Source organism: Dunckerocampus dactyliophorus, chromosome 4, assembly GCF_027744805.1.
Source record: "Dunckerocampus dactyliophorus isolate RoL2022-P2 chromosome 4, RoL_Ddac_1.1, whole genome shotgun sequence".
Taxonomy (NCBI): Eukaryota; Metazoa; Chordata; class Actinopteri; order Syngnathiformes; family Syngnathidae; genus Dunckerocampus; species Dunckerocampus dactyliophorus.
In genome coordinates, this window is record NC_072822.1 from 21202789 (window position 1) to 21218466 (window position 15678).

Consider the following 15678-nt stretch of genomic DNA (forward strand, 5'->3'; position numbering starts at 1 on the left):
TTTGTTTTTCTGATTTAACACGAAGAAAAACATTTTGAGATGCAAGCTATTCAAATAGCTCCCTGACATGTAGGATAGGGAAACACTTCTTTGGAAGTAAACAGTTCAGAAATATATACAGTATACAGGCACATCCAGTAACCTTTTTATTTTTGAGATCTGTCCATTCTATTGATGACTATTTGACAGTACACACATCTATACCAGAAAGTGCAGCACAAGAAACAATTGTAAAAGGGAAATGGCCCAGGTTGCTACAGTGCACTTTATAATTCCCCAAGCTGAAGTGCAGAAACTGAAGGAGGATATGTGAGGCACTCCATGAAACGTGCCTCCCATGAGCACAGCCTCCTCCCAGCCTTCTTCCTTCTCAGCGACTGAGAAACAGCAGCTGTCTAGCATTTCTTAAGTCACAATCAAAAAATGGGACACAATCCCACTTTACTTTCACTGGCAGAATTTCAGCAGTTTTCCTCTTTTCTGGGATAGCCCAGTGGAAGAACTGTCGCTGTGATGATAATTAAAACATATCTTTTCTCATATTTCCATGACAGCTCAGCAAAATGACCATGCTGCTTATGTAAGTGAAGAGTAACTTAAAATTTGTGTGCCATTTGCCTGCTTTTCTTAGACATTTCAAATATATCCCTTTCAAACCAAGGCGGTTTAAAGTTTTTTTTTCAATGTAAGCAAACACTAACAAATTTTTTTCTGTTCGCCTGCTTTTCTTAGAAATGTCTTTTACCAAGGCAGCAGAGGGGCTTGTGCTAAGAGAGTGATCAGTCTTCAAGTTCTTTTTTCTGCTGGCCCAGAGAAACAGCTCTTGGCTTAAAAAATGGTTACCAGAGTATTCTACCCAAAACCACATATACATTTAAAAAAAAAATGCCAATTAAATTTGATGTGTTCCCAAATTCAATGTTTGCCTTTTGTCTGCCCAAGAATGATGCATTTTTATCTTAACCACAATCTTGTTTTATTATAAAAAATGTCAGTCTAACACTTCAACGATACTTAACAATAGGAAAATCTTTCATTAAACCATACAGCGAAGGGAGCTGATTTCACCGAGGATGAACTGTTACACGAGACTCAAATTGCAATGGTAGTTAGTTCCTGATGTTTCATTTATCTTTCACACAAAGCTTTCTATTGTGATGTTCTTGCCTGAGAATTTCAGCTGCAGTTAAAACCAGTCAACCATTTTTAGGAGATGCAGACTCCCGCATTAGCAGGGATTACAAATGGCTCTTTGGTAAGTGATTCACTTGACTCTGTTGCGCAACACAGATGACAGCATGTTACAGGACGTTATTCTCACTTGTGCGTAGGCCACAGCTGCAGATAGCAGTACTGTTAGATTCATGTTATTTGATTAGCCTGACTTTTCCGCTTGTTGTTTGGCGTAATGTGTGTGGAAGGGCATGTTTTTAAGGGCAGTCCAGTACATGCACTTTTGGGTTGATGACCTTGTTTTGGAAAATGTCACTGAGATGTCGCAGTGAAAGGTAGGAGTACTAGTACAGTGTAATTACAGGTTATGGAGCTTGTGCTACCATACTTTACTCCTGTCATGACATGTTAAAGCCGTGTTTTAGAGGGATTCCATCATTTAAAACCTACCTATCAAATGAAGATTGACCCTATGTACATAAAGTGTGTGTGTGTGTGTTTGTGTCATGTATTCCAAGCTCATTGTGCACACGTGTGCTTAAATAGAATCACTGTGTGGCTGCTGTCATGAGGGGCAAACAGAGCCACTCGGGTTGCATGCTTCTACACAGGAGAACATTTCAAAGCTCCTGAATAATTAAGTAGCATGAAGAGGAACTAGGTCAGCCCAGAAGACAAGTGCACGCCTCAGTTTTATTTCCTGCTACTCTACGTGGCTAGCTTGGCGTGCAGGTGGGCTTTCATAACACAACCGATACACTAGAAACGTTCTCATGAATTGAGACCTTAAAGTGCTCATGACACCAAAAACGTTTAAAAGAAAACAATAACAAGCAAGCCGTCTTTCCGCAGATTTTTTTGCTTTGAACTGCGAGCTAAAATTTGGGTTTTGAGCTGCGAGTTACCGGCAGGCATAGCCGAAGACAGCTATTTGTGGGCATGTTTCAGTGTGACCACTATTGAAGACTAGAATGGATCTAAATAGCATTAGTGCTACTAGCATTAGCATCACTCTAGCTAGCCACCGAGAAAGATTTTCAACACATCAGCAAAACATGTACATTATCAGGGTTTTCGCGACATGCAATTGATCGTGGCGGTGTGGCACTACAAAATAAAAGCAGCCACACCTTTAAAAATGATTTTTTTTAAACTTCCAATCCAATTCACTTTATTTATATAGCACATTGTATAAACACTGTTTCCAAAGTGCTGCACAGAGTACAAATTACTGCAGTAAAAACTTAAAGATCATATAAAAACAAAGACACTTTATGCAGTAAAATACTTAAAAAAAGAAGTACAACAATTAAAGCAATAAATACAATAAGTAGGTAATAAATAAATGAATAAATAAAATAAAGACTAGAATAAATAAAACCAATTAAACCAAAAAGAAAAGAATGAAAGACACAGAGGACCACACGACCCACGCCGAGTTAAAAGCCAGAGAATAAAAGTGGATTTTAAGACGAGACTTACAGCTTTCAATTGTGGGGACCGTTTTTACATGAGGGGTAGAGTGTTCCACAGCTCGCGGCCAACTACGGAAAAGGCCCGGTGTATGGTCTTAAGTCCTGTCTTGGGCACCACCAGTTGGAGCTGGTCTTTGAACCTCAATGTGCGCTGCAGTGTAAACTTGGATAAGGTCCGAAATGTATTGAGGGGCCAGTCCATTCAATGCCTTAAAAACAAACAATAAAATCAATTCTAAAACGCACAGGCAACCAGTGCAGGGAGGCTAGAATTGGTTCCTGTTTTTGGTTCCTGTTAAAAACTGCTCAGTTCTGGACTAACTATAAGCGAGAGAGTTATTTGTGGCTTATTCCAGAGTAAAGTGCATTACAGTAGTCCAGACATGACGAAATAAAAGCATGCATGACTTGTTTGAAATGTTGCAAAGATAAGAAGGATTTAATTTTGGATAAAAGCCGAAGATGATAAAAACAGAATTTTACAACGGTGTTGATATGTTTATTAACTTTACAATCACTGTCTTATTATGACGCCAAGGCTGGTGGCTGTGGGACAGACATGCTTCTTGAGGGGGCCCAAGTCCATGAGGGGGCCCAAGTCCATGAGGGGGCCGCTGTGATTCAGGAGGATAAGATCAGTCTTCCCCTCATTGACCTTAAAGAAATTTTGAGCCAACCTGACCTTGATGTTGCTTAAGCACTCGAGAAGAGGTGACAGGGGGTCATGGTCATTTTTAGTGAGTGGAAAATACATTTGGCAATCATGTGCATAAAAATAAAAACAATGTTAAGTAATATATTGTAAGAATGGATATACTGTATATTAGGGATGTCCCGATCTGATCTTAAGAATTGGGATCGGCTGCCGATCCTCTGTAATTGTAAAGGTAGGATAATATCGGCTTCTGCCATGAGATCGGGCAGATCCGGTTTCCCTATTTGTAACTCTGAGCCACACTCCAACATGGTAGATGCAGTAAAGCGCCTCAAAGCTGGGTGCCACTCGACTCGCGCTACCCGCAAGAAGAAGAAAACGCAACACCAACATACAGACATGTCCGCAGTGTACCGTGGTGAAGTTAGTTTCACGTTGGACGTCAGATATTTGGCTCCGTAACTACAGTGGTAGTTCCCTCTCACTGTGCCCGGACTGCTGCGTCATGGTGCAGGGAGCATGCTGCTGTAACCGCTGGTTGGTGAAATAGGGACTGCACAAACACTACTAAACATGTCGAAACGGTGGCGAAAAACCTTGGAAACTCCTCTGTTACGGAGCGTGAATGGAAGCTATTGTATTTGTATTTGTACTTTATTTATCCCACAGCGGGGAAATTCACTTGTTACAGCAGCAAGCAAGATACGCAAGTCCATCCATCCATCCATTTTCTATACCGCTTCTTCCTCATTAGGGTACACGCAAGTCAAGAATACATATTGACTATAACATGGTTCAGGTGGTGCAGGTGTTGTAGAGCCTCACAAGCTAGCAGGGTTTGCTTAGTTTAGCTAGTGCAGCTGTGTGTTTGTGTGTGCGCGCGTGTGTGTGTGCGCGACTCAGGCTGGATGAGTATACAGTATTTTCACCGTGTTGTGTTTTACTGCCAATTTACAATGCCTACTGACAATGTGCAGGTTCTGAGTGAAAAAAGACGAGAGGCATGTTTATTCTTGCACCCAGCGCGTATCAACCGTCAATTGCCATTCTCAACACACACAGTACATTCCGGCCTTCAAAATAAGAGTGCTCTTTGTCACGTTTGTCCTTCAAAATAAGAGCACCCTTTGTCACATTTGTCTAATTGTGTAAACAAAATAAGGGTGTCATTCAAATATTTTAGATTAATAACACGATTGGAATTACATGTGTGACAACATCTTCCTTAATCACAAGCACGGGCATTACAGTTTGTTGAAGATTTTGGAGCAATATGTCCTGAGGCTGACATCCCATTAGAAAAGTTCCATTTCTCAATTACTGGACAACTATGCTGGTAAAATAAGTGGAAAAGGAAAAAAAAAAATTCTAAAAAATGTAAACGGAAAAAAACAGAATTTGGGGAGAAAAATAAAACGGATTTCATAGGGCGCGAGAGAGTTTGTTTAAAAAAAATTTAATATATTCTAAATCACACCACAAATTGATCTATAATCATGTCAAATGATTAGTCCTACCCTAAAAGTATTTGTCATGCCCATTTTTTCCAATTGTATCTATTATTGGATGGACTTTTATTGGATGAGGGCCCTGATTCACAGAGGTTTGTTACAAAAGCCAAACAATATTGTTGGTCATGCTGTGTAATAAAAAAGTAAATTCAGCAATACTTTGGTTGCATTATTTTTAATGCTTTGAAGAGCTATTTTCACAACCATAGTCAATTGCACAAATTCATGTTTGTTACAAAAGCTTATTATTATTAAGAAAAGAAACAAAAAAACTATCGGATCGGATCAGATCGGCAAGACTTAAGAAAATCGGATCAGACGCCAAAAAATGTGGATCGGGACATCCCTACTATGTATGCTATATAGATACATATATTGCTTATTTACACACACATTGACCACAATTACTTTGAAAACAATATAAAATACCATAAAAAATGTTTCACGCAGCTTTATTTTTTATTTTATTTTCTCTCAACAATGCAGACCGTAACGTTGTCAAAAAGATCACTGCAAACACTGTAATATGGATTCTGGACTAATAAACCGGATTTAATGAATTGCAATGGTCATTGTGCGTATACAATTGATTCAACAGAGTGTACCAGAAATGTCAGTTACTGTAGTTTGTTTTCATGAGGTGACTCCATGGCTACAGATATAAAGGTCGTTTTAAGGCTAACAAGGGGGAGTGGGGGGTTTAAGCCTTATGTAATTTCACACACGAATCAGACAACAACAGAAGAAGAGGCAGGAAATGCAATAGCTGCACAGATGTCCACCATAGACACAGCTTGACAACATTTGGCAGAACAAGCCTGCCAATTATAATATACATGGAACACAGGGCTCCAGACTAAGTTTTTATAGTAGGAGCACAATGGCCCTGAACTTAAACTTTGAGGAGCGCAAACAGAAAATTTAGGAGTGCACACCAAAGTTGACTTGCAGAATAAATACTGTATTTTTTCCTTTCATTTTCATTGTATTAATGATACATACTTAAACAATAAAGTGCCCTCTTGAGGAGTTTGGTTCCAGAACCCAAACTTTGGGTCGAGGTGAGTCCGACAATGTCTAGTTGGAATGTCTCAACCTCGCACAAGTTTGGGCTCCTTCCCCACCAGAGAAGTGACATTCCATGTCCCGCGAAGCAGATTTGGCTGCTGAAGACCAGGTTGCCCAGGAGCCCGCCCTCGACCACCATCCAAAACACATTGCACCGGACCCTTATGCTTGCCCGCGCAGGTGGTGGGTCTACGGGGGGGAGATCCCGTGTGGTTTCTGTGGGCTGGGCCCGGCCAGGCCCCACGGTTGAAGGCCCGACCACCAGGCGCTCGCCTGCGAGCCCCTCCCCTGGACCTGGCTCCAGGGTGAGACGCCGGTATCTCACGTCTGGGTGAGGTGCGGCCCTTCCTCTTGTGTTTGTTCATAGGGTCTTCTGAATCACTCTTGGTCTGGCCCGTCACTTAGGACCTGTTTGCCTTGGGAGACCCTACCAGGGGAATATAGCCCCAGACAACACAGCTCCTAGGATCACTCCGGCACCCAAACCCCTCCATCACGTTAAGGTGGTGATTCACGGAGGAGCGTTTAACAGTAAATTCCGTTTTTATTGGCCAATTCCGCAATTCCGCAGAAATCATAGGGCCCTCCGTGCTGTGGTACACGTGAGGCGGCAATGCATCAATACAGTGCACCGCGGCATGCAGTCATCAACTTGGCTTGTTTCCGTTTATCATTTATACCTGTATAAGTCATTTTCTTATCATTGGAAGAATTTATAACGATGTATAAAAACTATCTCCCAACCCTAAAATGTTGTATAATGCATGTTGAACAGAATAATCATTTAAATACTTACGTAGTAATATTCATAAAGTTATAAAGTTTGTGGGATCTGTGATCAGCCGATTCTTACATATGAAACCAATCTTATTCACTGATCTTATCTACTGCCACAGAGGTCTGAAAGTCAGCCACTATCCCATTTTGCTGTGCCAGATTGACAGCTAGCAATCACGCAAAGACTGAAACTAAAGCTAGCCAGAGCAAAGAGTCAAGCAGTGGCCTGCTGTTACAGCTTATGAGCAGTGAAAAGAGCAAAGCTCCCGCGAGGAAAATTATGGAGTTCATAGCATTGGGCGACACATTTTTGGTTGCTGTGCACTTTATATTTGGTAAGAGGCTGAAATCAGGTCTGTGGTACAACCTGTTGTGCAAGTTTTGTTTATTTTTCAAATGTGAAAAATAAAAGACTCAAGGAACTGATATGGCCTTGTAACTTAGACAGCAATTTTCTAAATTTGTCATTTATATTTGAGAGACCTTCTTGATGTGCAGTTAAAAAAACAAGTTTGTATTGTTTCACAGGTATTGTTCAATGTTTTGCAACACTATAAGATGGGGCATTTAAAAGGTATGCTATCAGTTATTACAAAAAAATGGTATAGACCAAAACCAGAATTGGCAGGTCAGGCTTTTTAAAGATACTGTAGGTGATCGGTGATCGGCCAGAAAATTGTAATAGGATGTGATCTACTTAACTTTCCGGTTCTGGTGCCAATATGGTACTGAGCTCTGACTAAAGACAGATTTCAGATATATATCACGATATTTTTTAAGCCAAAGCTAAATATGCGTGCCAAGTTGTTTTATTAAAATACTTAACATGAGGATGTTAAAGCTTCATGCAAGATAATATCACATAAAAAATCTTATCTAAAAATAGCCTCTAAAATAAAGTAGGCCATTCTTTTTAAAAAATAAATACATCCATCCATCCATTTTCTATACCGCTTCATCCTCATTAGGGTCGCGGAGGCATGCTGGAGCCTATCCCAGCTGACTTCGGGCAACAGGTCGGGTACACCCTGGACTGGTCGCCAGCCAATCGCAGGGCACATATAGACAAACAACCATTCACACTCACATTCATACCTATGGACAATTTAGAGTCGCCAATTAACCTCACCTGCATTTTTTTGGGGGATTGTGGGAGGAAGCCGAAGTACCCGGAGAAAACCCACGTGCACACGGGGAGAACATGCAAACTCCACACAGAAATGCTGTTCCTGTATTGGCCAACATGCTAACCACTAGACACCGTGCGGCCTAAAATAAATACAGAAAAGTAAAATATAATATTTTTTATAACAAACCTTTAGCTATGCTCAAATCCTCAGCTAATAACAAAAGAACAAAATATGAGTGTCCGGTTTAAGAGGACCTTAAAATGTCAGCAACTCAAAAATACAAAAATACTTTAAATTGAACAGTAGTATTTTTTTAGTTTAACATTTTTAGAAGACACAAGCATGTCCTTATTTTGTGCCAGGAACACCCAACCTGTCAACTGCATCAGGCTTAGCAACTGTCTGTCTAACTTCCTTGTACATTTGTGGTAGAGCTTTTCGTGCTATATCATTGTGACTGCGAAGCTCAAATATTTTAGAAATGTGATAAAAAGGACACCTCTTTATAATAGCACACCACTTTGCTTTTCCTTTCATGAGGAACGCAACAGGAGCGCGGCAGACAGACAGCGCTCAGCTTCACACATTCCTCCTATTTTGGTTTGTGCCAAATTTTAAGGAGGTGGAAAATATTTTTTTATGCTCTGGCTTCGAAGTACCTCCACATTACTGAGCTACCGCTTATTCCTTGCTGTCGCTTCGACTGGAGCCGCCGGGCTTCTGCTCCGCCCCTCTTTCCTACTCCTGCATGCAGGGATGAGGGCGATACAGCACAAATCCAATCTATATCGATATCAACTATACGGTTGTTTGTGATATCGTAAAGTAAATATTGATATTTTAAAAATATCAATATATCGCCAAGCCCTACGCTGATGGCATGTTTCTGTTTCTCTTTCACTTAAAATATCGGAAGGTGCGTCCAACTGCTCATTGATTATCTCATTGATTGTCATTGATGTGTTAATGGACTTTATCTCAGATTTTCACCCGCAATTAAACATTTGTTTTTCATCCAGCTTGCTTTGTTTGCCACTGCAGTCTCTCATTGCGAAGGCTGTCAAGTTATCCTGGTGACTTGATATTTTTTTTTTACTGTACTGTGAGTAGACTTCATCTGTTGTTGAAGAAAGCGTCCTACTTCCCTTGGAACCCTGCAAGCACCAGTCCCTGTGTTCTCTGCTAGTATTTCCTCAGCCATTCCACAATTCATTTTGAAAGTGGGGGTGGGGGTGAGGTATTGACTTGCACTACTGAAGGCTAAAACCCACTCTACTCTGCAGCGCGATCCAAGGAGGGCCTAAGTAAAGTGCGCTAGAATGAGAGCGCGAGGTGACAGAGTTCATCCACACTGTTGGCTTTGAGCCAGCGGCTTGCCTGTGGGTGTTTGTAGCAGTGCCAGTGCATGTGTTTAGCCTCTCGTCTGGAAGGCCCCATTCGCCTCTGAGTTTATGTCAGAGCTCTTTTATTGCGCTGGCCCCCTTGTCTTGATTCAGTTTTTTGTCCCCCAGACTCGTTTTTGTCCTTCTCTGGGGAATGTCTGTGGAATGGGCATGCATCAAACAGTGGTTGGTTAATCTCACCCTTTTTTTTTGTCTTGCTTGGCCTCTTTCTGCCTTCTGTTTAATATATTAGCATGCTCTGTAAACATCATGTGTTTATCCTCATGTGGTATTTCAACAACAGCCAGGGTATACAAGGTTTTTACCATATCCCAGTATTTTGTTATGTCAGCTTACCCCGGAGATCAGTATGCAGCAGTTTCTTGAAAACATTTAAAGCCATAGTTGAAATGACTGCATGAAGACAATTGTAAGACCTTGAGGAGTATTTTCCAATCTCGTGGCCCCGAGCCTGTCTTTCTAGAGCCGTAATGCCCGTGCTTGTATTTAAGCAAAACGTCCTTACCGATGTAATTACAATGCCATTATTTATGACACCCTTGTTTTGTTTAGTTTGACAGGATGTGGCAAAGTGCTGCTATTTTGAAGACTGGAAGTGTGTTGTGTGTGTTGAGAATGTCTCATGACAGCTAGGAGGAACTGGGTGCAAGAATAAATAGACCTCCTGTCTTTATTTCACTCAGAACATCTTAAAAGGCTCGATTACATTAACAAGTGGTAAAAAGCAACACGATGTAAACACACACGTACAGACTGAACTGCACATACACAGCCGCACTAGCATGCTCTGCTAAACTAACCCAGCTAGTTTCCATTCACGCTCCATAACAGAGTTAGAGTTTCAAAGTTTTTTTTTCCCCTCACTTTCCCAGGTGTTTTAGGTCTCCGTTTCGACATGTTTAGTTTGGGACGGAGTGGATTACGGTTTGCGACGACATTCCGCCACGATTAAGCAGTCAGCGTTCCTTCCTTCCTTCACACAGTAACAGCATTTCATTCATATTATGCCAATTTCTGCAAGATTCTACCATTTGATCAAACTTATCCTTATCAAAATAAAGCGCAGTGAAACATTTATATTTTAAATCGTTTTCAAACCAATTGTGGTCAATATGTGCGCCAATAATAAGCTATATAAGTATCGATATATAGAGTATACATCTATTCATACAATATATTACTTAAAATTGTTTTCAAGTTACAAAAAAACCAAATTTTTAAGTTGTAGTAGCGCACCGCCATGATCAATTACATGTGGCGGAAACTCTGGTGTTAACATAAATGATTAGTAGTACAGCTTTTATATTTTTTCATTTTTCAAAAAAAAATGTACTCTTAGTAGCAGGTGAATCAGCATCTCATCTCAGTTATTTAAACATTGGATATTAAATATAGCTTCCAGGCTGATATTTTACAGCTGCCGGGCTCTTCTTCCTACTGTCAACCACACCCCAACCTGGGTAACTTCAATGAATTCTGTCAGTTGTGATCTGTTGAGTGAACTCTCACTTAGTCCGATGAAAAATGTTTTGGTTGGGCAAATGCTGCTATTTTATTATTTAGTCTCAAAACTTACACATCACAAATGGAACCTAAAGGGTCGCAAACGATTGTCTTAAATATAAAAATGTGTACAGATACTTTGAAAACTTTAAATTATGATGTAAAAAAAAAATCCAAACTATTCCTTTAAATGCAAAAATCCTTACATTTATTGAAGCAATACATCATTAGACATTGGACATTTCGCCCAGTATTTCAGAAATGGATGTAACTTGGCTAAATTTCCAAACTTTTCTAACTTTTCATTGCTACAAAATCCTCAACAAACTATAACATCTGTACTTGTGGTTAAGGAAGACATAGATTGTTACCACTACACAGGATGTGCGCCTCTCTAATTTTGAAGGCGGGAAGTGTTTGTGTTGAAAATGTATTTTGACTGTTGCTAAGTGAGATAGCCACCTGGGTGCCTCTTGCAGCCATGGCAGCCATCCTTATTTCACACACAATTTACACAAAGTCAGCGGGCATCCTAAAACGCTTGGTGACATTAACAAGCACTAAAAATCGGCTTATACAGCCTGACTTGTACACACAACCGCACTAGCATGCTCCGCAAAACTAAGCCAACTCAGCCAGCGTACACTGACCATTGCTGTACGCGAGCTTACGTGCATGCTCTATGACAAGTAAGAGTTTCAAAGTTTTTTTCTGACAGCTTAGCCGTTTTTTGAGGTTGCCGCCTCAACATGTTTAGTTCAGAAGGGGGCTGGTTAGTGTATGTGAAGGTATGCCGCTATGAATGAGCCGTCCGCTGGTGAAATATTTCCCCACACAAAAGTTAATTCTCCTCACAATGACAGTACTCGCTGTCAATTTACGCAAGATTCCTCGTTTTAACAGTAGATTCCATTTTTATTTGCAAATTCCACGATTTCGTCTGCGATTCCCTTAATGCGGAAATTGTAGGGCACTAATTTTGATGGAAATGTTGACGCTGTTAGTTTTAATAGCTTTCATCCTGAGTCCTGTTTTTAATTTTTGTCATTCCAGCCTCCTAAAACACTGCTGTCATGTAAAGATACAACCAAAACAATCAGTTTTTAATCAAAAATATTCTTGTCTAAGCAGTCAGATTGATAGGCAGAGTGGAGGGTTTTATACTGTTGGAGAGCATGTGGGGTTTCTGGCACCGTAAGGGGTAGATTTTATTGATTGATGTGGATGATTGCTAATGCTATTAGGCATTCTACTCCTCAAGTCGCATATTACTTTCATATTAAATTGTGTGTCAACTGCAGTTACACCAGCCTGTTTTATTTATGAAAGGGATTGATTTTCTGCTACCCTTGGTATATTTTGAGCTCTAGTATTTGATGATACAAAATTGCTTTCTTTTTCCCCCTGTAGTTTGCTGGCAAAAACAAACAACCAATAATGCAACGCATCTGCTCCACGACCACACATACGTCCTATCTGTAGAGGAAGAGGCTGTGCCAGGATGTCCTCTCATCCCCAGTCTATGCCACCGGGCCGGAGGACTGTGGACACAAGGCACCTGCCAAACCCGGCTGCCTTACCATTGCAGCTCCAGCGGGCACACACGGTAAGGGGCCTGCCACACAATGCATTTAGTGATTTCTCATACAGAGCTTTCCAAGATAAACCTCAATAAAATTGCTACTGTGCTTATAATACTGCCTGCTTGGTTGACATTTAGCAAAAGGCATTACCCTGATTCGTTAGAGAGGGCCTGACCCCAGGGGCCCTAACTTGTGTTTTTCTTAGAAAGGTTCCCAATCACAATGTTGTGCACATAACTCGGTTTCCTCATTAGTTGTTCGACATTCATGTTGTCATTGTGCAGCGGACTGTTTCCACCCACACCTCCTAATTATCAAGATTATGTCTTCTCTATCAGAGGCATGTCTTTTTAAAGAGGTTCATTGGACCGGCAGTTTTGTTGTCATTGGACTTATACCTTGATATTGCTTTTCCTCACAAGGTTGCCGCTGTATCACACATACAGTACATCGTAACATACAGTATATGAACTGATAAGTGTGGACAGACAAAATCTTTGTTTTTCAGAAGGATGTAGTAGTAAAGTGTCTTATTGCTGTTGCCCTGTTTATGAGAACACAATTAAGAAGTAATGGCTGGATATTACGGGGCAAAATGTAATAGGGTTAGTCTCCTGAAAGGGGTACCAAAAGCATGACATAGAGCAGGGGTCGGGAACCTTTTTGGCTAAGAGAGCCAAGAAAGCCACATATTTTAAAATGTATTTCCGTGAGAGCCATATACTGTACAACTAACAGCACCTGATAATACAACTAAATGAGTGTGTCATTCAGCATGACCAATAATTTTAGAGTATAATAAGTCTCTGAATTTATTCTTTTTAATAATGTTGTTATATTGAAGCTAACCAATAATAAATACTGCAAAATTCGTCTTACCATTAATGTGACTTCTGTGCTTGCAGTAGAAAATGGATGGATGGATTAAAGTGCATAAAGAAGTTTTATATTTTGAATGTTATTTTTAACACCGTGATTTCTGTCAAATAAAATTACAACAAAAAAAAATTATTGTGTTAAAGCCAGAGAGCCAGATGCAACCACCAGAAGAGCCACATCTGGCTCCCGAGCCATAGGTTCCCTACCCCTGACATAGAGTGACATAGCAAGCAAAATTGCAAAGTTATTTATCAAAGTTAGTTCTCAAACCAATTCGCATATTAAAGTATCACTTTAATATATATTGCTATATCATCTATATTTCGCTCTATAAGTGCTTTAAACGTATCTTAAATTGCCACAAACATTCTCCAAAATGGCGACGTATCTTGTACGTCACACAGAGCTTGTGGATGGACTCCGCTTCAAACTCTGTGTGAGACTCAACACTGTCTTCTTTAAAACATTGTTAGTTAGCACTGCAGTAACATACTTCGCCTTCCCTGGAAGGGTGATGTAAAAAAAACAAAAAAAAACAGTTCCTCATAGTGTAATGATGACAAAAAATACATGAGTTGAAATCCTGAAGGTAATGCGTATCCTGGACATTACGCCATACAGTGGTGTGGAGAATGACAACACACCTGAAGCCATAATGCAGTTTATAAATGAAAATTTATTATTAAGGGAGAAAAAAAAATCCAAACCTACATGGCCATCTGTGGGTGTGAAAAACAGATTCCCCCTGTGTTCAGTTGTGTTGTCACTGACTAATATTTAAATTTTTTTGATGATCTGAAACATTTAAGTGTGACAAACATGTAAAAGAATAAGAAATCAGGAACGGGACAAACACTTTTTTACACCACTGTATTTCTGACTTTCATTTTAGTGTCATTTTCGTTATTATCCGAATTTTGACGGAACGCCAGACAAATAAAACGCAGATACTCTCAAGTTCACATTGTGTGTCAAGGCAGAGGTCTGCTCATTTGTACATAGTTTTCCCGATTCAATTTTAGTTACATTGTGTGCACATTACGCTGGTTACCATCGTGACACATACATGTTTTGTTTGAGTTTGGTCAAAGTACCAAATGTTTTGGATGCAACAAAATGTGTTTGGTGCACAATGAGGTGTTATACTTCGAAAATCACAGCAACTGAAAGTAAGTAAGTTCCGTCATTTTGTTTTATTCATTTCAAACAGGCTGAAATTGACACCAGATCATGTTTTATACACAACAGACCCGAAAGAAATATTCAACACTGTTTCCCCTGTTTATTTAATGTGTTTGCAGTATATTTTTTGTTTGGTTATAGCTGAAAATCACTGTAGTCATGCCCCTCATAGTGACGGCACCCTTTCTTGTACCCGTTTCAGAAGATAAATTAAACATTTGTTGCATTTCCTTTTCTAGGAAGTGGGAATGGTGGACTACCACTCTCATCATGCCAGAGACTACGGCTCCCACTTGGCTCAGCCCCATCGCCGCCGTCCCTCCTTGCTTTCTGAATTCCAGCCTGGGAGCGAGAGGTATGGTTAATCCTTATGTACTGTAATTGGCAAGCACAAGCACGTTTTCTGGTATGTTATTTTATATTGCTTTGTGGTATAATGGAAGATGCAGAGTTTGGCCATCTCACTCGGCCTACCATTTGGAAAGCAAGGCAGTTCATTCACATACAGTATAATACTACAACCACAGGGATTAAGTTGTGTGTTGGTTGTTTGCAGAGGCTTGCACAGTCTCAGTGTAGCAATACTTCATCATGGCCACCAGTAGATCATGAAAACAGTCCGGAACAACTGGCAATTAGGCCATCACCTCTTTCCGAGTATGAAATAAACCTACCCTTCGAATTAAAATGACTCACCCATTCAGTAGCCTCTTTCACACAGACACCACAATATTGGCACATCCGAGCCAGAGATCTGTATCCTGCATTTAATCACACAAAATTCAGCAAAATGGAATATTGCTGTAACCTTTTGCGCGTTCAGATCAGATATCTCTGTATATGATGATGTCTGTGCAAAGGTCTCATGAGACATGTATAATACTTGTCTGACAGTGACATTGTCGGTCAAAGCAGTAGGGCAGACGGAATTAATCTCTGGTGATTAACTTTACATTGATACTTTGATTAGGGCTTTCAAAAATAGCGCGTTAACGATTGTAACTAATTTATTTTTATTCATTACGTTGAGATTTTTTTGTAATTAACACATGTGTATCATGGCAAGCCATACCTCTCTGTTATGTCGGCAGACAGAGGTACAGTGGAGCTTCCCCTTAGAGTCTGGCACCCTTTTCTGACTTAATTCTGACCTGAACACATGAACAGCAGTGCAATTCCAACACCATATACAGTATGTATCTTCAACTCACACACGTCTAGTCCGCTGATCCTCGGAATGACACTTCCTCATTGTTGCTAGACGACCGTGAGTTGCATTCCCGCACACTCTGAACATCACAACATCTTTATTATGCGTGTATATGTGGTCAATGTTCCC

At 40.3% G+C, this 15678-nt stretch overlaps 1 protein-coding gene across 2 annotated transcripts in view; it reads left to right on the forward strand.

Annotated features, from left to right (window-relative positions):
* ncor2 (nuclear receptor corepressor 2) overlaps positions 1-15678 on the forward strand; it is a 93349-nt gene that overhangs the window by 6718 nt on the left and 70953 nt on the right. For both annotated transcript variants that reach the window (XM_054774986.1, XM_054774987.1), the window contains exons 2-3: positions 12106-12301; positions 14579-14694. In XM_054774986.1, the coding sequence (XP_054630961.1) occupies positions 12197-12301; positions 14579-14694 (221 nt within the window). In that variant the 5' untranslated portion in view covers positions 12106-12196. The remainder of the gene's footprint in view (positions 1-12105; positions 12302-14578; positions 14695-15678) is intronic.